Consider the following 25,764-nt stretch of genomic DNA (forward strand, 5'->3'; position numbering starts at 1 on the left):
TATATATATATATAATATACACACCCAAACACACAGTAATCACTTTACTACTACTATGTACCATCTGTATCCAAGACCTATACTGTACTGACATCAGAAAGCTTCCTGGTAAGCGTAACGTAGCTGCAATAAATGTCTTCTCAGTTGCCCATGTGTGTACACGGTGTGGTACACATGGAAGAATGTACATCTGTACGCGTTGCTGTTCCTCCCATCGTGTTTATTCTCTTAACTGTTAGTTTATTGTGCTTAATGATCAAGCAAGGCGCCGCTGCCACTACCTCACCACTACACCTTCCACCATAAAAATCCCACCATAAAAATCCCCCAATGGAAATAAGTCACTCTGTCTGACTTTTTTGGGTTATCCCAGGTTCTCTACACATATGCTGCTATGTATGATAATTCTATGTAACTGTATTTGTGTATACCTGAATAAACTTACTTACAATATACCACTACGCCCTCGTAACTACACTTGCCACTACGTTACCGTCACTACACCATACCAGCCACCCCTAGAACGTAAACACGCAACACGTAATCTGATAGATACACTCCTGGTGACATACTTCACGCTCTGCGTAACACTTAAATTAGAGTGTCCTACACAACACCGTGCCCTTGTATATTTAGTAACACGTCACCGTGACGCTACACTGCCTGGTTACTGTTTCCATGACAGGTAACTGCAATCATTTCGGTTACTAGTTACAGGCATCATACTGCCACCTGCCACACTGGCACCATACTGTGCCACCTTCCACCATGGTTCCACCTTCCACACTGGCCCCGTGGTGCCATAATGGCACCATACTGTGCCACCTTCCACCATGGTGCCACCTTCCACACTGGTACAATGGTGCCACAATGGCACCATCCTTCCACACTGGCACCATGGTGTCTGCCATTCCCATATGTTTTACCAAAGTTAAATTGGCAATTAAGCCAGTGGACTGTAGGTTAATCTGGTGACCCACAGTTGCCAGAGATAAATTTTGTTATCAGACAGATTCAGCAACTAATCAATTACATATGAACCAATCTTTTTTAATAAAACGTACAAGCTGATTACACATTGTAATTTCTGTAAGCACCCTATAAAAGGTACCGCAGGTTTGTGCTACAAGATTTTAGTGTTGGATCATTAAAAAATGTAATACGAGACGTGGATGTACATAGTGGTTCGTACGTACGGCCAGCAGTAACAGCCTGGTTAATCAGGCCCTGATCCACCGCAAGGCCTGGTCATGGGCTGAGCCGCGGGGGCGTTGACCCCCGGAACACCATCCAGGTAGGTGGCGTCAAAAAGTGCTACACGTGATCAATAGGGAAGGAAAGACGCACGTTACCTGGAGCCTGGAGGTTACCTGGAGGTTATTCCGGGGATCAACGCCCCCGCGGCCCGGTCCACGACCAGGCCTCCCGATGGATCAGGGCCTGATCAACTAGGCTGTTACTGCTGGCCGCACGCAGTCCGACGTACGAGCCACAGCCCGGCTGATCCGGCACTGACTTTAGGTATCTGTCCAGCTCTCTCTTGAAGGCAGCCAGGGGTTTATTGGCAATTCCCCTAATGCTTGATGGGAGGCTGTTGAACAGTTTTGGGCCCCGGACACTTATGGTGTTTTCTCTTAGTGTACCAATGGCGCCCCTACTTTTTATTGGCGGCATTTTGCATCGCCTGCCCAGTCTTTTACTTTCGTAGGGAGTGATTTCTGTGTGCAGATTTGGGACCATTCCTTCCAAGATTTTCCAAGTGTAGATTATGATATATCTCTCCCTCCTGCGTTCCAACGAGTACAAGTCAAGTGCTTCCAAGCGTTCCCAGTAGTTAAGGTGCTTGACAGAACTTATACGTGCAGTAAAGGATCTCTGTACACTCTCTAGATCTGCGTTTCCTCTATTATAGACAGCAATACGACGTTTTCTGCCCAAAAGGAAGGTGAGAAAACATTTCTGAGTGTGCCCGAGGCGTTGCTTTCACACGTCAAATTTGATAAAAAACCTACCGGAAGGTTTGGTAAGAGACTTAGTGGATGAAGGATCGAGCCTTCACCAATTCATTAGCCGAATAACCCACACGGGCTTAATGGTTCATGACTAAAGTAATATCGGGAAAGAAATAAATTGTATCCAAGAGCTAACGTTGCTTATGTAGGATCTTGAGATGCGCTATCTTCACACCGTCTTGAGTCATCATTGATAATAAGATGACTTCCTCATGTTCAGCCTCTAAGGGATCATCGCACCAGGGCTTCGCTCTCAGACCAGGCCTCATAAATTGGAAATAATTAAGAAACACAGGAAAGTATAAATAAACGTATACTAAATGTAATTAGAAGTGCTTAAGATATTTGTCTTTCCACATTTTCTTAAGACAGGAAGAGACCAGCAATCTTGCTAGAGTGCAAAAGAGGCTTCTTTCCACAATATCAAAGACTTTATTACCTCCTGGATGGTTGCCGGGACCAACCTACAAACTTGCAGCTTGTCTAGGTTCGTTTGCTTTTATTGCCTTCCCTTTATTGCTATCATGAGTTTCATATCTGCGAACAGGGATACTTCGGATCCTATATCTTCTGGCGTGTCGTTCACGTATACCAGAAATAATTTAGGTCCCTGTACTGATCCTTTGTGTGTATGTGGGGGGGGGGGGAGCGTGATGATATTCCCAGAGATCTAGTGATGTAGGGACGCTTGGCTTTACAGCTGGCAGACAACTGGGCTGACAGCTGGTGTCTCACACAATCTACTCACCACTGCATAACAACAGAGGACTAAGCATCCTGGCAAATTTTCCACTGATCTACACTTTTGCCAAACAAATGCTTTCGTATATTTTTTTTAAATCTAAACATGCTGACAAATAAGGTAGTATAAATAGTTCAGAGTCACTTATAAGCTACACTAATAGTTTGAGACTGAATTGATTACAATAAATCACCCATTACTATTATAGCCATATATAGACATGTAAATAGTTCGTTACCACTGCAGCTTGCTTAGCTATTAACACTTTGGGTCCCAGTCCTTTGACCCCAAAATGTTGGGTAAAATATAACTGTACAATACTGCGTACATAATATTAATAAAAATGTGAATATCTGGGAATTATATAAAATTGATATTACTGCCTCTGCAAAGAAATTAACCATTTACTATTACACATAAATTTTCCAGAAATGAGCATAAATATTGACAGACAATTAGGAATAAAGTAGCTATGGATGGGTGAACAATACTTAGAGAGAGACACACACACACACACACACACAGCAAAAAAAAAAAAACACTTACTCATAACTGAGAAACAATGTTGCGATGACATATGCAAGTGGACTTTTCTTTATACTGTTCTGCACACACTATAATTCATTTCTGCAGCCACACCAGCAGAGCAGTGAACACCTGCACTGTAAATCAAGAACATTACATTGCTCTCTAGGCACTCGTAAAATTTATTTGATATAAACTTAAGATCTCCACGCTCTGCCTTCCACTACATGGCACTAATCACAATAAAGTCCCTATATCTTTTTTTTAATTTTAAATGCTTTCGTAACTTGATTCTTAAAATAATAGACATCGATCACTATAAACATTAACATTTCTGAGCAGGTTTGAGCAAGACGAGAGGTAATACAACTAGTGGATAGGAATGCCCTCTGCAAAGCCTTCACTAAAGCAAGGTCGCGTCTGCACTGCCATCATCACTACCACCAGTGCCGCCACACGTTATAACACACTGGTGCCCACTAGTGCTACGATACCCCAGCACTCATAAAGTGCCCACTGCTTCTGCCCGGCACCACCCACTCTATCCTCATCCTGCCCCTCGTCCTTCACACTATCTCCAATATTATTGTTTACCCGGCCTTTCTCCACATTATTCTAAATTATATTTTGTATATCAACAGTGAGGAACAAAAATCTATCTTAGTTTACATGGATGTGCGTATGTCAACAGTGTTTACACTCGACATGTAGTTTTTGCACTGGAAAATTATTATATTAATGGAGTAGGGGAGGGGTTTAGACGAGAGCCGAGAGAAAGGTTAGGGCATGATAAAGGAAATGGGTTAGGGGACTAGTTTTTGTATGATTTTGGAGAAGGGATGGGTCAGGGAAGGGGTCAGAGATAGGGTCAGAACAGGAGTTGGGACAGATGTTAGGCCAAGGGTTAGGGCAAGGGTGAGTATTTTAGGATATTGGTCTCTGTGAGATGAGAAAAGTGCCTTTTCAGGCTAGCTTCAAATCACAAAACGGGTGGGGCTCGAACCCCATAGCAGGTGAATTCTAATACTCCCAGTCCAGTGTTTAGTTTCAAAGCTGGTATTTTTGAATGGAAAGTTTGAATTAGATTTAGGCTGTGTATGTTTTCCAGTAGTGGGCAAATTAATTGGGGACAGTAAATTTTGTGTTTATCTCGTAGTGTCTTAGTCTCCGGCTTAATGTAGTTTGGGTGTTTTCTTTTCGGAAGAGTTTACTACCAACTTCTGGCAATCGTCCAACTGTGGTGTTACTCTGCGACTCTAGTCAGTGCTACAATAGCTGTTGCTCTGTAAGGGTATTCCTGAGAGTGGGTTCCGTGAGTGAATGTGGCTTCGCCAAATTCTCCTTCATTTTATGATTACTGCTGAAATTCATGATGGATGTTACACCGAGGAAGAGTGAAAGTATTGTAGATCTTAAAAAACATGCTAATTTGAATATCAGATCACCGAAAATTTGAGCCAAGCAAAGTCAACTGTTGGTCGGATTCTGCAGAGCTGACGACACTGATGATTGTGGAGCTCTGCGTCAAGGAAGATGTAGAAGAAAACGCAAGACAATACCTCACGTAAGAAAGTGTGAATGATCCCAAGAAAACCAGCAAAGATCTACAGGGAGATTTGGCTTCCGCTGGCGTAAATGTTGATTCTTCAACTATTTGATGAAGGCTCCTTGAAGTTGGCAGGACTGCCAGAAAGCCGGTAAAGAAAGTTATTGCCTGCTGCTATGAAGTAAAAACGGCTGCGTGGGCACTCGATCATAATGGATGGAGAAAAGTTATATTTTCAGATGGGCACATTTTGAAGTACCTAGGTACAGATCAGTGGTAGTGAGATGGAGCAAAGGCGAACCTCATCGGAATGAACATATTCGACAAGCGCCAAAACGCCCACCTAAGGTATTTTGAGGAAGCCTTGTTATTGTTGAGGGAATGATGAACAGTGACAAATAAAAGGCAATCCTGGCAACTCGTTTGCTTCCCATTGTGGATATACTTTCCTGATGGAGAAGGCATTTTCCAGCAACATCTTACTCCATGCCACACTTCCAGATAAATGCTGACACTCTTCGAAGAGTGTGCTAATTGGCCTGGAAACACACTTGACCTTAACCCAGTTGAGAATCTATGGGCAATAATCAAAAACAAGATTGCAGAACAGGACTGTTCAACTGTGGAGAAACTAATTACTGCTGTTATTAGGACCTGGTACCACGACGAACTTGCGAAAATGTGTTCAACATTGGTGGATTCTATGCCAAAGCCTGTATGTAGCAATGCTATTAAAAGCAAAGGGTAGTCATATCTCTTATTAAATCAATTATCTATCATATCGTTGCCGTGTATTTTTCAAATAAACATTAATTTTTCAAATTTCTTTAGTCACTGTCTCAATTAATACCTGGAGGGTGTTCGGGGGTCAACGCCCCCGCGGCCCGGTCCATGACTAGGCCTCGTGGTGGGTCAGGGCCTGGTCAAACAAGTATTGACTTTAGGTAAGTTTATATAGGTACAGGTACACGTAAATAATTACATAAATTATCATACATAACAGCATATGTATAGATTACGTAGGATAACCAAAAAAAGTCTGCCTTGTTCCATTGTGGTCCAGCTTCCTCATGAAGACAGCTAGCGGCCTATTGGTAATCCCCCAAATGTATGCTGGGAGGCAGTTAAACAATCTTGGGCCCCTGACACTTGTGTTAATTTCTTTAGTGTACTCATGAGTAATGGCACTCTTACTCTTCATTGGGGGGGTGCCATGAGTACACAAACTTAACTCGGCACTGCATGCCTACTAAGTAAGGTCAAGGCACAGTATATACTTTGTATGTTACCTTAAGAAGTGGCCAACATTGATTGTATCCAGTAACAACACAATACTCCTAGCAACTTCAGTTGCAACAACCCCACTCTCACTCTCTAAAACTTAGTTTGCTAACACAGCAAAAATCACTAAGAATCACACTGACGCTAAACACCGCAGAAAAGTTATATGCAAATAGAAAGAGCAGCTGGTGCAACACTTGGGCACTCCAGCCATGCAACACTGTGCAACAACCATCACCTCTAAATGCATTTCCACACTTGCAATGACCTTCAAAATGAAAATAAGCGAATACAACTAAACTCATTAGTAAATAGACTACTACTCAAAGAAGTGCATTAAATTTCGAACGTGAGAATAGGAAGTGATCGTACCTATGTTTCCCATCTTGACGAATTGCAAGTTCTCTCTTAAACTAGACGGGCGGATGTTTGCTGGGTTAGAAAATGAGGTTCTTGCAAGATTGGTGAACATATGTGCTAGAAATAGACGAAGGGCTAGCAACAGAGAAAGAGAATGTAAGTGCTGACGTCTTGCTGCACCACCAGGCAACCATATTGACGTAAACAATCTATATTTTTATTACGCACTAACTTTCTATCTTGCCTTTAATGCTTCTTTGGTAGTTTATCAGTTGACTGTAATCTGATTTTAAAATTTATAATCAAATTTCAATGAATCCATATTGGAAGCATAAAAGTAAAAATATATACTAGGCATGCTAGTGACCTTTGTAATTAAATTGTGTGGTTCACATATAAAATATTAATCTTTACAGAGACATACACATTTCAGTCTCAACAAGCCGACACATTTACATGTAAAAGGCAGAACATTTCGGGCAAATTAGGTATTAACTGGTTCCTCTGACTTGTTCCTGCAGAAACCATGCTTACTTCACCAGTTTCTCATTCGCCAACCTGTTTAATTATACTTGTGATTTACACCAGCTTTACTGATGCATATTATGCTTGGATTAGATTTAAGTTGTATATAAACCTTAGGATTTTAGTTTACCTGAAATGCATTGCATACCGTATTTTCCGGCATATAAGACAGTTTCCAAGCAGTTTTAACGTAACTTGACTTAAGAAATCGTAATGACACGATTGCAAATAAACCATACCCCCGGCCGGGATTGAACCCGCGGTCTGGAGTTTTGAGACTCTATGACCGCGGGTTCAATCCCGGCCGGGGGTATGGTTCAGTTTTAACGTAACTTCAGAGCAAATATCTGCTAAAGTGTAACTCAAAGCCTACCTTTGACCCTGACCTTGAGCATCAAAACTTTGGGGGCCCAGTCCCTGGATCCATTACGTACCTCTGTAATCTGTAAATACCTTTGTAACTTGTCATGATTGTGACTAGACCTACCTGGAGTTCATTACCTTTGTAAATTGTGAGTTCATTTCCTCTGTAACTTGCTCAGCTATCAAAACTTTGGACTCCAGTCCCTGGACCAATTATGTACCTCTGTAATCTTTTGACTACCGCCCACAGGATGGGTATGGGGTGCATAATAAACACATTAAACTTAACCTTGAGCATATAAGACGCAGGGTGGTTTCCCCAAGACGTGGAAGAAGAGTGTACATTATATGCCTGAGAATGCAGTAATTAGCGGCTTTCTTCTGTGACAATTATGTTCCAAATTACGTATATTTACTATAACCTATGTTCATAAGCCATTATATATATATATATATATATATATATATATATATATATATATATATATGGGCTAGTAACCCCTTCTCCTGTAGACATTTACTAAAACAGAGAAGAAGAAAAACTTTATAAAACTGGGATGCTTAAATGTGCGTGGATGTAGTGCGGATGACAAGAAACAGATGATTGCTGATGTTATGAATGAAAAGAAGTTGGATGTCCTGGCCCTAAGCGAAACAAAGCTGAAGGGGGTAGGGGAGTTTCAGTGGGGGGAAATAAATGGGATTAAATCTGGAGTATCTGAGAGAGTTAGAGCAAATGAAGGGGTAGCAGTAATGTTGAAGGATCAGTTATGGAAGGAGGAAAGAGAATATGAATGTGTAAATTCAAGAATTATGTGGAATAAAGTAAAGGTTGGATGCGAAAAGTGGGTCATAATAAGAGTGTATGCACCTGGAGAAGAGAGGAATGTAGAGGAGAGAGAGGGATTTTGGGAGATGTTAAGTGAATGTATAGGAGCCTTTGAACCAAGTGAGAGAGTCATTGTGGTAAGGGATCTGAATGCTAAAGTAGGAGAAACTTTTAGAGAGTGTGGTAGGTAAGTTTGGGGTGCCAGGTGTAAATGATAATGGGAGCCCTTTGATTGAACTTTGTATAGAAAGGGGTTTAGTTATAGGTAATACATATTTTAAGAAAAAGAGGATAAATAAGTGTACAAGATATGATGTAGGGCGAAATGACAGTAGTTTGTTGGATTATGTATTGGTAGATAAAAGACTGTTGAGTAGACTTCAGGATGTACATGTTTATAGAGGGGCCACAGATATATCGGATCACTTTCTAGTTGTAGCTGCACTGAGAGTAAAAGGTAGATGGGATACAAGGAGAATAGAAGCATCAGGGAAGAGAGAGGTGAAGGTTTATAAACTAAAAGAGGAGGCAGTTAGGGTAAGATATAAACAGCTATTGGAGGATAGATGGGCTAATGAGAGCATAGGAAATGGGGTCGAAGAGGTATGGGGTAGGTTTAAAAATGTAGTGTTAGTGTGTTCAGCAGAAGTTTGTGGTTACAGGAAAGTGGGTGCAGGAGGGAAGAGGAGCGATTGGTGGAATGATGATGTAAAGAGAGTAGTAAGGGAGAAAAAGTTAGCATATGAGAAGTTTTTACAAAGTAGAAGTGATGCAAGGAGGGAAGAGTATATGGAGAAAAAGAGAGAGGTTAAGAGAGTGGTGAAGCAATGTAAAAAGAGAGCAAATGAGAGAGTGGGTGAGATGTTATCAACAAATTTTGTTGAAAATAAGAAAAAGTTTTGGAGTGAGATTAACAAGTTAAGGAAGCCTAGAGAACAAATGGATTTGTCAGTTAAAAATAGGAGAGGAGAGTTATTAAATGGAGAGTTAGAGGTATTGGGAAGATGGAGGGAATATTTTGAGGAATTGTTAAATGTTGATGAAGATAGGGAAGCTGTGATTTCGTGTATAGGGCAAGGAGGAATAACATCTTGTAGGAGTGAGGAAGAGCCAGTTGTGAGTGTCGGGGAAGTTCGTGAGGCAGTAGGTAAAATGAAAGGGGGTAAGGCAGCTGGGATTGATGGGATAAAGATAGAAATGTTAAAAGCAGGTGGGGATATAGTTTTGGAGTGGTTGGTGCAATTATTTAATAAATGTATGGAAGAGGGTAAGGTACCTAGGGATTGGCAGAGAGCATTACCTGGAGTTTACCTGGAGAGAGTTCCGGGGGTCAACGCCCCCGCGGCCCGGTCTGTGACCAGGCCTCCTGGTGGATCAGAGCCTGATCAACCAGGCTGTTGCTGCTGGCTGCACGCAAACCAACGTACGAGCCACAGCCCGGCTGATCCGGAACTGACTTTAGGTGCTTGTCCAGTGCCAGCTTGAAGACTGCCAGGGGTCTGTTGGTAATCCCCCTTATGTGTGCTGGGAGGCAGTTGAACAGTCTCGGGCCCCTGACACTTATTGTATGGTCTCTTAACGTGCTAGTGACACCCCTGCTTTTCATTGGGGGGATGGTGCATCGTCTGCCAAGTCTTTTGCTTTCGTAGTGAGTGATTTTCGTGTCCAAGTTCGGTACTAGTCCCTCTAGGATTTTCCAGGTGTATATAATCATGTATCTCTCCCTCCTGCGTTCCAGGGAATACAGGTTTAGGAACCTCAAGCGCTCCCAATAATTGAGGTTCCTTTGTATAAAGGCAAAGGGGACAAAAGAGAGTGCAAAAATTATAGGGGGATAAGTCTGTTGAGTATACCTGGTGAAGTGTATGGTAGTTATTATTGAAAGAATTAAGAGTAAGACGGAGAATAGGATAGCAGATGAACAAGGAGGCTTTAGGAAAGGTAGGGGGTGTGTGGACCAGGTGTTTACAGTGAAACATATAAGTGAACAGTATTTAGATAAGGCTAAAGAGGTCTTTGTGGCATTTATGGATTTGGAAAAGGCGTATGACAGGGTGGATAGGGGGACAATGTGGCAGATGTTGCAGGTGTATGGTGTAGGAGGTAGGTTACTGAAAGCAGTGAAGAGTTTTTATGAGGATAGTGAGGCTCAAGTTAGAGTATGTAGGAAAGAGGGAAATTATTTCCCAGTAAAAGTAGGCCTTAGACAAGGAAGTGTGATGTCACCGTGGTTGTTTAATATATTTATAGATGGGGTTGTAAGAGAAGTAAATGCGAGGGTCTTGGCAAGAGGTGTGGAGTTAAAAGATAAAGAATCACACATAAAGTGGGAGTTGTCACAGTTGCTCTTTGCTGATGACACTGTGCTCTTGGGAGATTCTGAAGAGAAGTTGCAGAGATTGGTGGATGAATTTGGTAGGGTGTGCAAAAGAAGAAAATTAAAAGTGAATACAGGAAAGAGTAAGGTTATGAGGATAACAAAAAGATTAGGTGATGAAAGATTGGATATCAGATTGGAGGGAGAGAGTATGGAGGAGGTGAATGTATTCAGATATTTGGGAGTGGACGTGTCAGCGGATGGGTCTACGAAAGATGAGGTGAATCATAGAATTGATGAGGGAAAAAGAGTGAGTGGTGCACTTAGGAGTCTGTGGAGACAAAGAACTGTGTCCTTGGAGGCAAAGAGGGGAATGTATGAGAGTATAGTTTTACCAACGCTCTTATATGGGTGTGAAGCATGGGTGATGAATGTTGCAGTGAGGAGAAGGCTGGAGGCAGTGGAGATGTCATGTCTGAGGGCAATGTGTGGTGTGAATATAATGCAGAGAATTCGTAGTTTGGAAGTTAGGAGGAGGTGTGGGATTACCAAAATTGTTGTCCAGAGGGCTGAGGAAGGGTTGTTGAGGTGGTTCGGACATGTAGAGAGAATGGAGCGAAACAGAGTGACTTCAAGAGTGTATCAGTCTGTAGTGGAAGGAAGGCGGGGTAGGGGTCGGCCTAGGAAAGGTTGGAGGGAGGGGGTAAAGGAGGTTTTGTGTGCGAGGGGCTTGGACTTCCAGCAGGCATGTGTGAGCGTGTTTGATAGGAGTGAATGGAGACAAATGGTTTTTAATACTTGACGTGCTGTTGGAGTGTGAGCAAAGTAACATTTATGAAGGGGTTCAGGGAAACCGGCAGGCCGGACTTGAGTCCTGGAGATGGGAAGTACAGTGCCTGCACTCTGAAGGAGGGGTGTTAATGTTGCAGTTTAAAAACTGTAGTGTAAAGCACCCTTCTGGCAAGACAGTGATGGAGTGAATGATGGTGAAAGTTTTTCTTTTTCGGGCCACCCTGCCTTGGTGGGAATCGGCCAGTGTGATATATATATATATATATATATATATATATATATATATACATATACATATATATATATATATATATATATATATATATATTATATATATATATAATGTATATGTATATATATATATATATATATATTATATATATATATAATGTATATATATATATATATATATATATATATATATATATATATATATATATATATATATATATATATATATATATAATTATTGCATAAGTAGTGGCTTTCTTTTGTGCCTAGTACTGTATCAGTACATATCTTTATTTACTACAAGTACATGTTGCTGTATAGCCCTTGTGGTTTAGCGCTTCTTTTTGATTATAATAATAATAATACAAGTACATGTGCCTAGTTGACATCAATGACGTACTAGTATATAGAAAGCCCCTTGTTATGCATAGCATTTTCGTGTAAATTAGGTCCTTGTCCCAGGATGCGACCCACACCAGTCGACTAACTCCCAGGTACCTGTTTTGCTGATGGGTGAACATAGACAACAGGTGTAAAGAAACACGTGGCCTGGTGGCTAACGCTCTCGCTTCACACGGCGAGGGTCTGGGTTCGTTTCCCAGCCAGAGTAGAAACATTGGACGTGTTTCTTTCCACCTGTTGTCTATGTTCCCCATCAGTAAAATGGGTACCTGGGTGTTAGTCGACTGGTGTGGGTCGCATCCTGGGACACTGACCTAATTTGCCCGAAATGTACCGAAATGCGGAGCATAACAAGGGACTTTCTATAGTAGTATGTCATTGTTGTCAGCTAGGACTGTATACCTTGTACATGTACTTGTAGTAAATAAAGATAATATTATTATTATTATTATTATAATGTTTCTATCCTTCGCCGGGAATCGAACCCGGACTTCTCATCGTGTGAAGCGAGAGCTTTTGCCACCAGGTCACGGGGCAGGTAAATAATATCTGTATGGCTTGAAGAAATATACACCATTATCATTTATCATTCTCATCATTATTATAATTGATAATTAGTGATAATTATCATAATTTTTATCATTTTCATAATTAGAATGATAATCATTGTCATAATCATTACCTTCATTTTCATTTTGATTATCATTATAATCATTATTAGCATCGTTTTAATCAATCATTTTCGTTATCAGTCATTATCATTTTTATCACTATTTATTTAGTAATTTTAGTAATTTAAGCATACATACAGAGGTACAAAAAATACAGGTAAGAGCAGCATGCCAAAGCCACTTATATGCATAGCATTACGGGCTGGCTTAAAATTAACTTAAGATTAACTAAGCAATGATGAAATCAGTGATAAAACATTATTGTAAACAGATAACTATAAAGCACAAATGAGTATTACAAAGACAGGTCATATGGTTGCATGCATTGCTGTACATTCAGTCGAATGGAGTATTCTGTTAGGTAGTGTATTTAAAAAAATAACAAAGTTAGATTGGGTCCTAGGTTTAACATTTGTGTGATATAATTGTGAGTAACATATAGGATATACAATTTATAAGGTTCAGTTATTCAGTATTTATTTGGTTTTGAGTGAGTAAGTGATCTTTGAGAAGAGACTTGAATTTATAAACAGGTAATGTTTCTTTTATATTTACAGGTAATGAATTCCAGATTTTAGGGCCTTTTATGTGCTTTGAGTTTTTGCATAGTGTGAGATGGACACGAGGAACATCAAAGAGTGATCTGTGCCTTGTGTTATGGTCATGTGTTCTGTTGAGGTTGGCAAGGAGATGTTTGAGGGGAGGGTTAATATCAGAGTTAAGTGTTCTATGTATGTAATAGGTGCAGTAATAAGTATGGATGTTTTGTATGGTGAGTAGGTTGAGTGTTTTGAATATTGGTGGAGTGTGCTGCCTGTAGTGAGAATTTATCATCATTCTAACTGCAGCCTTTTGTTGGGTAATTAGTGGTCTGAGATGGTTAATTGTTGTTGAGCACCATGCACAAATTCCATAGGTGAGATAGGGGTAAATAAGAGAGTGATAGAGGGCCAGGAGGGCTGACTGTGGAACATAGTACCGTATCTTTGATAGTATGCCTACAGTCTTGGAAATTTTCTTAGAAATTTGTTGTATATGTGTATGAAATTTGAGTCTATTATCAAGGTGGATTCTTAAGAATTTTCCCTCTGTTAGCTTTGTGATAAGTGATCTGTTTATCGTTATGTTAAGAGGTACATCTGTAGCTCTGTTACCAAACTGAATGAAGTAGGTTTTGTCAATGTTTAGTGTAAGTTTGTTAGTCCTCATCCAGGTAGATATTTTCTGTAATTCGGTGTTTACAGTATTGGCTAGCGTGACTGGGCTCGGGTGAGAGAAGACGTATGTAGTGTCATCTGCAAAAAGTGTGGGTTTGAGTAATTGCGAAGCATTTGGTAGGTCATTTATGTATAGGAGAAAGAGAAGAGGGCCAAGGACACTTCCCTGTGGGACACCAACTGTAATTGGTTGAGCGGAAGAGCTTGCCCCATTTGCATACACACATTGGCTTCTGTTGCTGAGGTATGACTTGAGGTAGTTGAGGGAGTGACCTCTAATACCATAGTGTGACAATTTTACGTGGAGCAAGTCATGGTCAACTGTATCAAAAGCTTTACGTAAGTCAATGAAGATCCCCAGTGGGACTTCTTTTTTCTCTATTGCAGTGTATATATGTTCTAGCATGTGTATAATAGCATCATTAGTATTTTTATTAGGCCTGAATCCAAATTGGCAGGGGTTGAGAATGTTTTGGGAGATGAGGTAGGAGTAGATTCGTTTATGAATTAATTTTTCGAAGATTTTTGAGAGAGGGTGTAAATTGGATATTGGCCTATAGTTATTCAACTCTGTTTGGTCTCCTCCTTTATGGATCGGGGTGACCCTTGCTATTTTGAGAGCTCTAGGGAAGGTGGAGGATTCAATGGATTTGTTAAAGAGTGTTGCAATGATTAGTGATAGTACTTGTGACACTTTTTTGTATATAAAGGGTGGTAAGGTATTATAATAATACAGGTTGACTTTTTGGGGGGTTTATCCTAAGTAATTTACACATGATAATTATACTTGTGTGTACCTGTACTCAGAGAAACCTATCATTATCATCATGAGGTGGCGGAGATGAAGAGATGATGATGATGTTGACAGCTGTTAGTAGCCCTTAGAGCCCAACATAGATCAGCAACATCCAGGAAGGAGAGGTGATCTCCGCCGCCCCGGACACATTTCCTCGCCATTTTTTGCACCGTCCTCAGCGAGTGTCATCAGTTTACGAGGATGGAGGACAAGTTTTGCTTCGCCATAGATCGCGGTGGTACCTTCACGGACGTGTATGCCCGGTGCCCAGGGGGTAAGGAGAGAGTGCTGAAGTTGCTCTCTGAGGACCCCAGTAACTACCAGGATGCCCCCACAGAGGGCATACGCAGAGTCATAGAGCAGGTCCGTACTGTCTTAGCGCTCACTGGCACTTTAAGTATCGAGTAAGTGGTTATATATAGTATATGACCAATGGGCTGTTGTCTCTTATAATGTTCATGTGGAGTTTAGAGACAACTTTTTTTTTTTAATGAATTCTCTAATAATTTATATAGCCGTGAGATGCTCTTGATCCAAGGAGGTGCATCTGTTTTCACCTTGGATCTAACCTCATTCCCTCCCATTTTGGAAGTATTGTTAGACCCCTACAGGTTTAGCTCACCACGAATGATGTAGTAATAGTTGTAGAAAGGAAAATGACAGTGACAAAGAAAAGGCGAAAAAGAAAAGGCGAAGACGATGACAACACGGTTTCGTGATTATAATTTATGTACATACTGTAAGAGCAAATTGGTCGTGAAAGTAACAAGTTGTTAATAATTGTGTAAATTTAGCAATGTTAAAAACAATGTTTTTAAAGCATTGAATAACCAAACAGTTAGTGCTTCATAAATTAAATAAAATATTGATATTAATGTTCATAACTAGGACCTCTTGACTGAGTCTGATGTCATTGGTTATCATTGATGTAGTATAGTAATTGTATATAATGATTGCTTTACAGTCTTTTTAAGGGTAGAGGTGCCATGGTGCCAGTGAAGGGCTTTTGATTCAAGGAATTGATTACTCAAATCTCCCAGGCACTATGATCCAATTGGTTTAGTGGTACTCAGTGGATGTGATATACATTTATTTATTTCTTGTAATACTCTGTTTACTGGCACTGAACTATAATACCTCTGTATATGCCATATTGTTTAAATACAGTATAAATAAAAAAAAAAATTTATGTACAGTATGAGTAGTTAGTTTTTATTAACAATCGAACAGATGGTCTGAGATAACCTAAATAATGTTTATCTTTATCTTATCTGTGTATGGGTATAAAACTATTAGTTATACAGTGGACCCCCGGTTAACGATATTTTTTCACTCCAGAAGTATGTTCAGGTGCCAGTACTGACCGAATTTGTTCCCATAAGAAATATTGTGAAGTAGATTAGTCCATTTCAGACCCCCAAACATACACGTACAAACGCACTTACATAAATACACTTACATAATTGGTTGCATTCGGAGGTAATCGTTATGCGGGGGTCCACTGTATAATGATTATAGTAAATAAGGTACATAATTGCAGTTTTCTGTTGTCTTGAATGAAAAATGGATGCCTAATATTTGTTCATTATTAGTGTTGGGTTTAAAACTTAAGCTTTGTAAAACCCTACGATCATCTGCATGTATTTTTCAGGAGACTGGAAAAAGTATTCCCCAAAATTCATCTATAGAAACTAACAATATAGGTTGGATACGTATGGGGACGACTGTTGCTACAAATGCTCTCTTGGAACGAAAGGGGGAGAGGATGGCTTTAGCCATAACTAAAGGCTTCAAGGATCTGCTTTACATTGGCAATCAAGCTCGTCCAAATATATTTGATTTGGTAGGTATTGTGGATATTGTGTATATTAAAATGGTATAAAATACTGACCTGTCGGTATCTTTAGGCATAAAATACCAACAGGTCGATATTTTATGCCTAAATATACGTAACTGTTGCATGTGTGTCTTGCCTAACATTGTGGGTATTGTTAACAAATTATCATGGTGGTCCAGGAAAAAATTAAATATACACACATACAGACAAGGCATATGAAGACAGATGAACAACAGAGGTACAAGATGCATATTTTCAGGCTTAGTGATATTTGGAGCATACATGGTAGTAGATAGAAAGATGGAGGCAAACACCATAGACGTTTCAGAATAAAATATGATTGGGTTCTGAAGCTGAAAGTCAGTGAAGCTGTTTGATAATCATTAAGAGGCCAATGTAGACAACTACTGGTAACTCTGATCCTCTGTCTATAAATAGGTACAGACAGGCCTCTGTTGAAGCAGTGCTCTGTATACTCTACATGAAAAGTCTATTAATATGGTTACTCATCCCAAAAATTAAAACTCGCTAGAGTTCCTCATGAAGTCTAGACATGCAGTGTTCTAATTATATGTTGTGAGTGCAGTGAATTCCCTCATTAACTAACAGTGGTGGGGAGGGTGTGATATTGCTGGTTGTCCAAAACTTCTGAATTATGAAATTAATTTTTCATAATTGTCTAGTTGTCTTCTGCTGATGCAGAAGACAACCAGACACTAAGCATACAGATGTAACTTGTAGTACTGCAGTAGAGTACTGTGCAGTAATTGTATAGTCCTTTACATAGTTTCAGTAATTTCCCTTACCTTTTCCTGGTAGACATTGGGTGTAAACTGCCATGATCAGTAGCGGTGACTCGGAATAACATTTATTTTGAGTCAGAGGAACTATAACGTTCCACTAGTACCTACCTAAATGTAAGAGCATAGTGTCTTAAGTTTATCCTTGAGTCTATGTATGTATATCAGACATTGTCTTACGATACCATATTCCTTGCACACCCATGCCACTCGGATGCCAGACTCGACCTTCTTTATTAGTTGAAGTTTCTGCTTTACACTGAGAGCCATTCATTTCCTTTTGGCAGCAACACTTGCTTTAGAAGCCATTCTTAATTACATTTTACTTAACATGTTAGTTACACAAACACAAATCCATGGGGAAATATGCATGGCATGGGTGGCCAATGGCTTGGGGAACCAGTAGAGGCTGGAGCGGACATGGCTGCTCTGGCCCCTACTGGACAAAGAATCATTGAACTTGGTCTGATACTTCAAAAGACAACCAGTCACTACTGTTATAGACAAAATCCAGAATTTTGGACTTTGATCTACTTTGTCTGACACAATTTTTTATGTCCAAAATTACCAAAATCTGTAAATGAAAAGTTTTACTGTATTGTATAGTATATTGTATCATTATATAGTGAAATATCTTCAGCATCTCCTCAGCATCATGCAAGACAAAATGTTCAAAATGTTTTCCACCCAAATAATTTTTCATCTGGAATTATGACTTGGTTCTCTCTGTAATGACTGTAGGACATTAACATTAGATGGAATAGATTGTAATAACTTTTGTATGCTGGTACCAGATTTTTTGGACAGTCTTGATTTTATGTAAATTAGTACTAAATCATTGCAGGAAATAGTGTGTCCAGATGTTCTGTACGAAGAGGTGGTTGAAGTGCAGGAAAGAGTGGTACCACGGCAGAACACAAGTGAAAGTGAAGTAGTTAACAATCACTGGAGTTTGAGCAAAGGATCAACTGGTGATGAAATACTAGTAACAAAAGAACTGGATGAAGCCAAGCTACAGCAAGATTTGAAAGAAATTTTGAAAAAGGGCATAAAATCACTGGCTGTGGTGTTAATACATTCTTATATGTAAGTACTTGATCTTACAGGTTAGAAAAAGGGCTTACTTTATGCTTTTACCCTAAATGTATATATTTTTTCATACAAGATACAGTAATTTATTTCCTAATTTAATTTCAGTACAGTAGGGCCTGGCTTTACGGCGTCTCGCCTTAGTGTTCTGCTAAAATGGTGACTTCAAATTATGGCTAAAACTTGCTCTATGGCAAGCGGTCTTTCAAATACAGCGTGCTCCACCCGGTTTGTTTACATTATCTGTGAGCACGTCTCTCTCTTATGTCTGGAAACTTTCCAAAATTTCAAGTGTTTTAAAGTTATTGCATATTTCATATGTACTTTGATAATTATACTTGTGTGTACCAGTACCTAAATACACTTACAGGTACACACTAAAATCACTAAGTCTCTACTCTTGATGTAATACGTAATCTCTTGGGCGCATTAAATGTCGTATATTATGTTAATACAGTGGAACCTCAAATTTAGAACGTATTGCTTATCGAACTCTTCGAAAATAGAACCCTTTTTTCGAACCAACTTTGTCCCTGTTATCGAATTCGCCCCTATTTTCGAATCGCCGGGTACCGGACCTGTCCGGCAGCCCGCTCTGTCTGCGTTCCCACGCAGGCGTTGTGAGCCAGTCTGGTTTTGTTAGTGCTTGAGTGAACACTAACCTGCGCTCTCATTCAAACATTTTAAAATTATTTCGTTGTGTTTAGTGCTTGTGGGACTGTGAAATAAGCTACAATGGGCCCAAAGAAACTTGCTAGTGTTACCCCTGTGGTAAAGAAAGTGAGAAACACCATAGATGTGAAGAAGGAAATAATACAGAAGTGGAATGGTGTCCAAGTGGAATGATGTCCAAATATTTATGGAGAAGTACCACCCTGACCAAGGTGAAACAAGCCATCTTTGCAACAAGTTCAGTGACAGAACCATGTCCAATTTTAGGGAAATCTTAGAGGCACCATAAACAGAGGACTGTGGACAGTTTTGTGAGACAGGGGTCCAGTGACTCTCAAGCTGGTTCAAGTGGCATTAAAAGACAGAAGGGAAGTAACCCCAGAGAGGGACTTGATACCTGAAGTCCTCACGGAGGGGGATTCTCCTTCCAAACACTAACCCCAACTCCCTCTCTCCTCCTCCATATCTTCCAGATGCCATCACCAATCTTCAATGAAGGTAAGTAAAATGTTATTTTATGTTTATTTAAATTTATTAATACATAATTGAACACTGTATTTGTTGTGTGTATGTAAAACTATAATTAATCTCTATAAAATGTATTTCTTTGTGTGTGAATATTTTTGTGTTTCTGGAACGGATTAATTTTATTTCCATTACTTCTTAGGGGAAATATTGCTTCGCTTTTCAGACTTTTCAAATTTAGAACTAACTCCTGGAACGGATTAAGTTCAATATTTGAGGTTCCACTGTATAGACTTTTCCATTAATCCATCTGATAATTTTTTCAAAATTATATAATAAACACACTATGTAACAAATGCTGCAGCGTGGAGGCGGTTGGAGGCAGTGGAAATGTCCTGTCGAAGGGCAATGTGTGGTGTAAATATTGTGCAGAAAATTAGGAGTGTGGAAATTAGGAGAAGGTGTGGAGTTAATAAAAGTATTAGTCAGAGGGCTGAAGAGGGTTTGAGGTGGTTTGGTCATTTAGAGAGAATGAATCAAAGTAGAATGACATGGAGAGCGTATAAATCTGTAGGGGAAAGAAGGCGGGGTAGGGGTCGTCCCCGAAAAGGTTGGAGGGAGGGGGTAAAGGAGGTGTTGCGGGCGAGGGGTTTGGACTTCCAGCAAGCGTGCGTTAGCATGTTAGATAGGAGTGAATGGAGACAAATGGTATTTGGGACCTGACGATCTGTTGGAGTGTGAGCAGGGTAATATTTAGTGAAGGGATTCAGGGAAACCGGTTATGTATTTTATATAACCGGACTGGAGTCCTGGAAACAGGAAGTACAATGCCTGCACTCTAAAGGAGGGGTTTGGGATATTGGCAGTTTGGAGAGAGATATTGTGTGTTTTTATACGTATATACTTCTAAACTGTTGTATTCTGGGCACTTCTGCAAAAACAATGATTGTGTGTGAGTGAGGTGAAAGTGTTGAATGATGATGAAAGTATTTTCTTTTTGGGGATTTTCTTTCTCTTTGTGTCACCCTGCCTTTGTGGGAGACAGCCGACTTGTTTGGGGGGGGGGGGGGAAATACACCCCACAGTAGAATAAATTAACATAAATGAGAGATGTGGTAGTCAGGCAACTTGTAGTCCAACATAGAGAAAATGTCACTATAATATTACTGGGGGTAACTAGAAAATTATTTCTTTCGTATGCCTTCACTGAGAGCGTCATTTCTTTGAAAAATGTTACAGGAGAATGGGAGTGTCTATTTATTCTACTTTATCAATGTGGAGACAACTTGTACACAATGTAAAGTGACGAAAACCAGACCCATTCACCTGGTTTGTTTACATTATATGTGGGTGGGGTGGGGCGGGGTGGGGAGGGCTGCCCTGGCTGGCTACCAAACTTCCCAAACCTGACTTCCTACAAATAACTCGCCTCTCACCCTACATTAGGACTACAAATATTTTAAGGTAAGTAATGGGTGTACTGTGTTTGTAGTTTACTTTTTATTGTTTTTAATGCCTAGTTCTATTGCTAACTTAATACAGTGGGCCCCCGGTTTACGATATTATTTCATTCCAGAAGTATGTTCAGGTGCCAGTACTAACCGAATTTGTTCCCATAAGGAATATTGTGAATTAGATTAGTCCATTTCAGACCCCCCAAACATACACATACAAACGCACTTACATAAATACACTTACATAATTGGTCGCATTGGGAGCTGATCATGAACCGGGGGTCCATTTATAAGTGGAAAAAATGGCGGTCTGCTTTCCGGCAGTAGCCTGGAACCTAACCTGCAGTGTAAGTGGGGCCCTACTGTATTTTCTTAAATTATTTATTTTCAAAATCTTATCACCAGTCAAATAATATTTACATGTACAGTTAAACCTTGATTTAATGGACTCTAGGTGTTCAGTGCAGATAAAACATGTTTTAGGTATTGGGAGAGAGTCAGCTGATTGGCATAAATGGTTGCTACCACAGTTATTTTTTCACTAAATTTATTAATGCAGTTCACATTAATGGACCATCCTGTGACAACAAATCACTACTTGATACAGGACAGACTAAAGTGTTGTCTAAATGTAACTCACCAGTTTGTGGTAACCCATAAGTTGGAGAAAATTGTAAAGTGTTCTAGACATGATGTTGTGTATTTAAGATTTGCTTCTTAAACACTCTCAGATGCTCAGTGTATATTAAACTGGGGTATTTTCTTTCACATTGCAGGAGTTGCAGTAAGTTACTTATACAATCTGTCTTTGGGCCAAGAAAAGTTTTGTACTACATTTTGTAGAAGACGGTAGTCAAACTACGTTTGAAAAATGTTTTGAGATGCAAGATGCCATTCAATCTTAAATCTTGCTTCCTTCAGTAATTTCCATCTTTTCTGAATAAAGGTCATTTTTACCCCCATGAAAACTGGAGCTAAGTACTGGTAATAATGAAGGGTGTATCATAACCAGGATGAGAAGGAATAAATCTAGGTACTATCATAATATATTGTCTTTATGGAAGAAATCACAATACAACATGTGACTGCAAATATGTAACAATACCACAATGGTATTTTTACATATACATAGTCTTTAAGCATTAGGATTAGTTTGCCTGAAATGCATTACATGCTAGTGGCTTTCTTTTGTGCCTACCACTGTTTTAGTACATTTTTTTATTTATTTTTTTTTTTTTTTTTTTTTATCACACTGGCCGATTCCCACCAAGGCAGGGTGGCCCGAAAAAGAAAAACTTTCACCATCATTCACTCCATCACTGTCTTGCCAGAAGGGTGCTTTACACTACAGTTTTTAAACTGCAACATTAACACCCCTCCTTCAGAGTGCAGGCACTGTACTTCCCATCTCCAGGACTCAAGTCCGGCCTGCCGGTTTCCCTGAACCCCTTCATAAATGTTACTTTGCGAACTACATTATTTTTATACTGCATTAAAAGTAATAAAAAATTTAATTTGAATATACAGAATATACAGTAGTTAGTAGTACTTGCATATGAATATGATAAATATGTAAATGTTGAGGAATCCTGCAAACTGTGTTCATAATAGAAATGATTATATTGATGTAATGAGCTAGAAAATATTTTAGAACACACCTGTAGTAGACTATAACCCTCAGTGGTCTTTGTAAAACTTAAAACTGATCAATTATTTTCAGGTATAAGGTCCATGAGGAAAAGGTTGGGGCAATTGCTGAAGAGTTGGGTTTCAGTCATGTCTCTCTTTCATCTCATGTTATGCCTATGGTGAAGGTAGTCCCTCGTGGTTTCACTGCTTGCTCCGATGCTTACCTCACACCTCGCATCAGGTCTTATGTTAAGGTTATTATTAATGTTCTGTTTTATCTACCTAATGTGTTTGAATTAATATTATCGTGATTTACTGTACCTAAAATAACGTGTTAGCGATAGCCGTGCAATAGTTGGTAGGCTGACTGTAATGGAACTTCTGTAGCATAATAATTAGTAAATGGTTATAACAACATTACAGCATTATACATATACAGTCTGTTGGCTGTCATAGTACTATACAGCCTCTCTCACTTAGCGACGTCCTTGTTTACTGATGACTTGGACTTACGACGGGCTCTCTGATCAGTATGCATACCTAAATAATGTAGTATATTAGAGCTGATTTCCTCTATTCTGTTTATTACAATATACAGTACACTACTGTATAAACATTTAAAAATATACCAGAAATGTTATATATGCTGCGAAGGTGACAATAAAGCAATATCAGAGATGGTTGACACAAACTCACTACCATTATACAGTGGACCCTCGGGTAACGACATTAATCCGTTCCAGAGAGCTCGTCTTTAACCGATTTTTTCGTTATCCGAATTAATTTTCCCCATAAGAAATAATGGAAATCCAATTAATCTCTTCCAGACACCCACAAGTATTAAACAAAATAATTTTTTTACATGGAATGTAAATTTCCCTATAGGTAGTAGGCTGGTAGACAGCAACCACCCAGGGAGGTACTACCGTCCTGCCAAGTGAGTGTAAAACAAAAGCCTGTACGTAATTGTTTTACATGATGGTAGGATTGCTGGCATCCATTTTTCTGTCTCGTGACCTTGCAACGTTTCAGGTATGTCTTGCTACTTATACTTACACTTAGGTCACACTACACATACATTTTTTTTTTCAACAAGTCGGCCGTCTCCCACCGTCACCCCTCTGGGCTTTTTTCTATTTTCTTACTAGTTCTTGTTTATTTCCTCTTATCTCCATGGGGAAGTGGAACAGAATTCTTCCTTCGTAAGCTATGCGTGTTGTAAGAGGCGACTAAAATGTCAGGAGCAAGGGGCTAGTAACCCCTTCTCCTGTATAAATTACTAAATTTAAAAAGAGAAACTTTAATTTTTTTTTTTTTTTGGGGGGGGGGCACCCTGCCTTGGTGGGATATGGCTGGTTTGTTGGAAAAAAAAAATACATTTCCCTGCACAAAAAAACAATGAGACATGCTGAATAAACAATACTGAAATGACACTTACCTTTATCAAGGACTTATTGATGAGTGATGAGATGGGAGGGGGGGGGGGCAGAGGATGGAGGAGTTTATAATTGTTTATGGAAGGGGATTCCCCTTCCAAAGACTTTAGGTAACGAGTCCTTTTCTGGGGTTACCTCCCTTCTTTGTTTTTTAATGCCACTAGGACCAGCTTGAGTCACTGGACCCCTGTTGCACCAAAAATCTGTCCAGAGAGCTCTGTTTCTGGCATCTCTTTAAGATTTCCCTAAAATGGGATACACCATTGTCTTAGTACATGTTGCCAATACAGCCTGCAACAGCTGTGTCGGTAATGTTCATCCATAAATGCTTGCACCTTTGTCCACATTGTACAAATGTCCTTAATCTTTGACAAAGGCAACCTCCTCCATCTCTCTTCCTCCTCCTCTGAAGGAAATTCCTGAGCTGTGGTCTGTTGCTGTTGTACCTCAAGCTCTTGCAGCTCTGTAGTGGTTAGCTCTTCATTGTCGTCCTCCACCAACTCTTCCACATCCTCGCCACTAACCTCCAACCCCATGGACTTCCCCAATGCCACAGTAGATTCCACAACTGGCATAGGCTCCTCAGGGTCAGCCCCAAACCCTTCAAAATCCCTCTTGTACACATTCTGGCCACAATTTTCTCGAAGCAGAGTTCAAAGTCCTGCAAGTCACTCCCTCCCAAGCCTTGCCTATAAGGTTTATGCAACTGAGGTTAATGAAGTGATCTTTCCAGAACTCTCTTAGTCAGTTCACTGTCTGAGGTCACTTCAAAGCACTTATGAAACTGCCTTGATGTACAGTTTTTTGAAATTTGAAATGACCTGCTGGTCCATGGGCTGGAGGAGAGGAGTGGTATTAGGGGGCAAGAATTTAACTTTGATGAAGCTAAACTCCCCCACAATTCACTCTTCCAAGTCTCGAGGATGAGCAGGAGCATTGTCTGTTAACAGGAGGCACTTGAGTTCCCATTTATTTTCCAGGAGGTATTTTTTCACACTGGGGCCAAACATGTCATAGAACCAATCGAGGAAAATGCCCGTAATGACCCATGCCTTACTGTTTGCACTCCACATCAGACAATTTAGTCTTGACGACACTGTTTTTCTTGAACACTCTGGGAGTTTGAGTGATACACAAGCAAAGGCTTTGCTTTGCAGTCCCCACTAGCATTACTACAAAATGACTCGCGAAATCTTAATGACACGACCATGCTAATGGGAGATTCGTCTGTAAAACCTTGCATTTGTGGTCAGTGGTGACTATGCTAACCTTCCTATGGTGTAGAAATATACCTAGTTAGATGAATCTTATTGAAGCTAGCCAGTGGCTAACACGATGGTCTGGAGTTTTGAGACTCTATGACCATGGGTTCAAACCCCACCCATGGTATGGTTTACTACAAAACATGAGAGTTAGCCTGTCTTTCAAGGCTTGTCCTGGGAGTGCCTTTTCCTCCTGAGTAATGTAGGTCCTGTTTGGCATTTTCTTCCAAAACAGGCCTGTTTCATCACAATTGAACACTTGTTGGGGTTTTAATTGTTCATCCTCTATGTACCCCTTGAAGTCCTGCACATATTTTTCAGCCACTTTTTTGCCAGAACTGGCAGCCTCGCCATGCCTTATCACACTGTGTATGCCACTATGATTCTTAAATCTCTCAAACCAACCTTTGCTGGCCTTAAATTCACTAACATCAGCACTAGATCCAGGCATTTTCTTAATTAGATCATCATGCAACTGCTTTGCCTTTTCACATATTGTTTTATTGAGAAA

At 39.9% G+C, this 25,764-nt stretch overlaps 2 protein-coding genes across 6 annotated transcripts in view; one reads left to right on the forward strand and one right to left on the reverse strand.

Moving 5' to 3' along the window:
* Window positions 1–3,941, reverse strand: part of LOC128696090 (uncharacterized) — a 58,999-nt gene extending 55,058 nt beyond the window's left edge. Inside the window, exon 1 of the mRNA XM_053787152.2 lies at window positions 3,301–3,941. The gene's annotated coding sequence lies outside the window, so the exon portion shown is untranslated. The remainder of the gene's footprint in view (window positions 1–3,300) is intronic.
* A 10,717-nt stretch (window positions 3,942–14,658) lies between these two features.
* The window catches only part of LOC128696091 (5-oxoprolinase), a 73,745-nt gene continuing 62,639 nt past the window's right edge, over window positions 14,659–25,764 (forward strand). For 3 of the 5 annotated variants that reach the window (XR_011393274.1, XM_070094990.1, XM_070094989.1), the window contains exons 1-4: window positions 14,659–14,972; window positions 16,261–16,452; window positions 18,091–18,332; window positions 22,647–22,809. Coding sequence is in view for 4 of the 5 variants with exons in the window: in XM_070094990.1 (XP_069951091.1) it covers window positions 14,811–14,972; window positions 16,261–16,452; window positions 18,091–18,332; window positions 22,647–22,809 (759 nt within the window). In the remaining variant the exon portion in view is untranslated. Of the gene's footprint in view, window positions 14,973–16,260; window positions 16,453–18,090; window positions 18,333–22,646; window positions 22,810–25,764 lie in introns of those variants that run through there. The other 2 variants (XM_053787153.2, XM_070094992.1) reach the window with 2 other exon arrangements.

The sequence above is a fragment of the Cherax quadricarinatus genome, chromosome 48 (genome assembly GCF_038502225.1).
Source record: "Cherax quadricarinatus isolate ZL_2023a chromosome 48, ASM3850222v1, whole genome shotgun sequence".
In the NCBI taxonomy this organism is placed as follows: Eukaryota; Metazoa; Arthropoda; class Malacostraca; order Decapoda; family Parastacidae; genus Cherax; species Cherax quadricarinatus.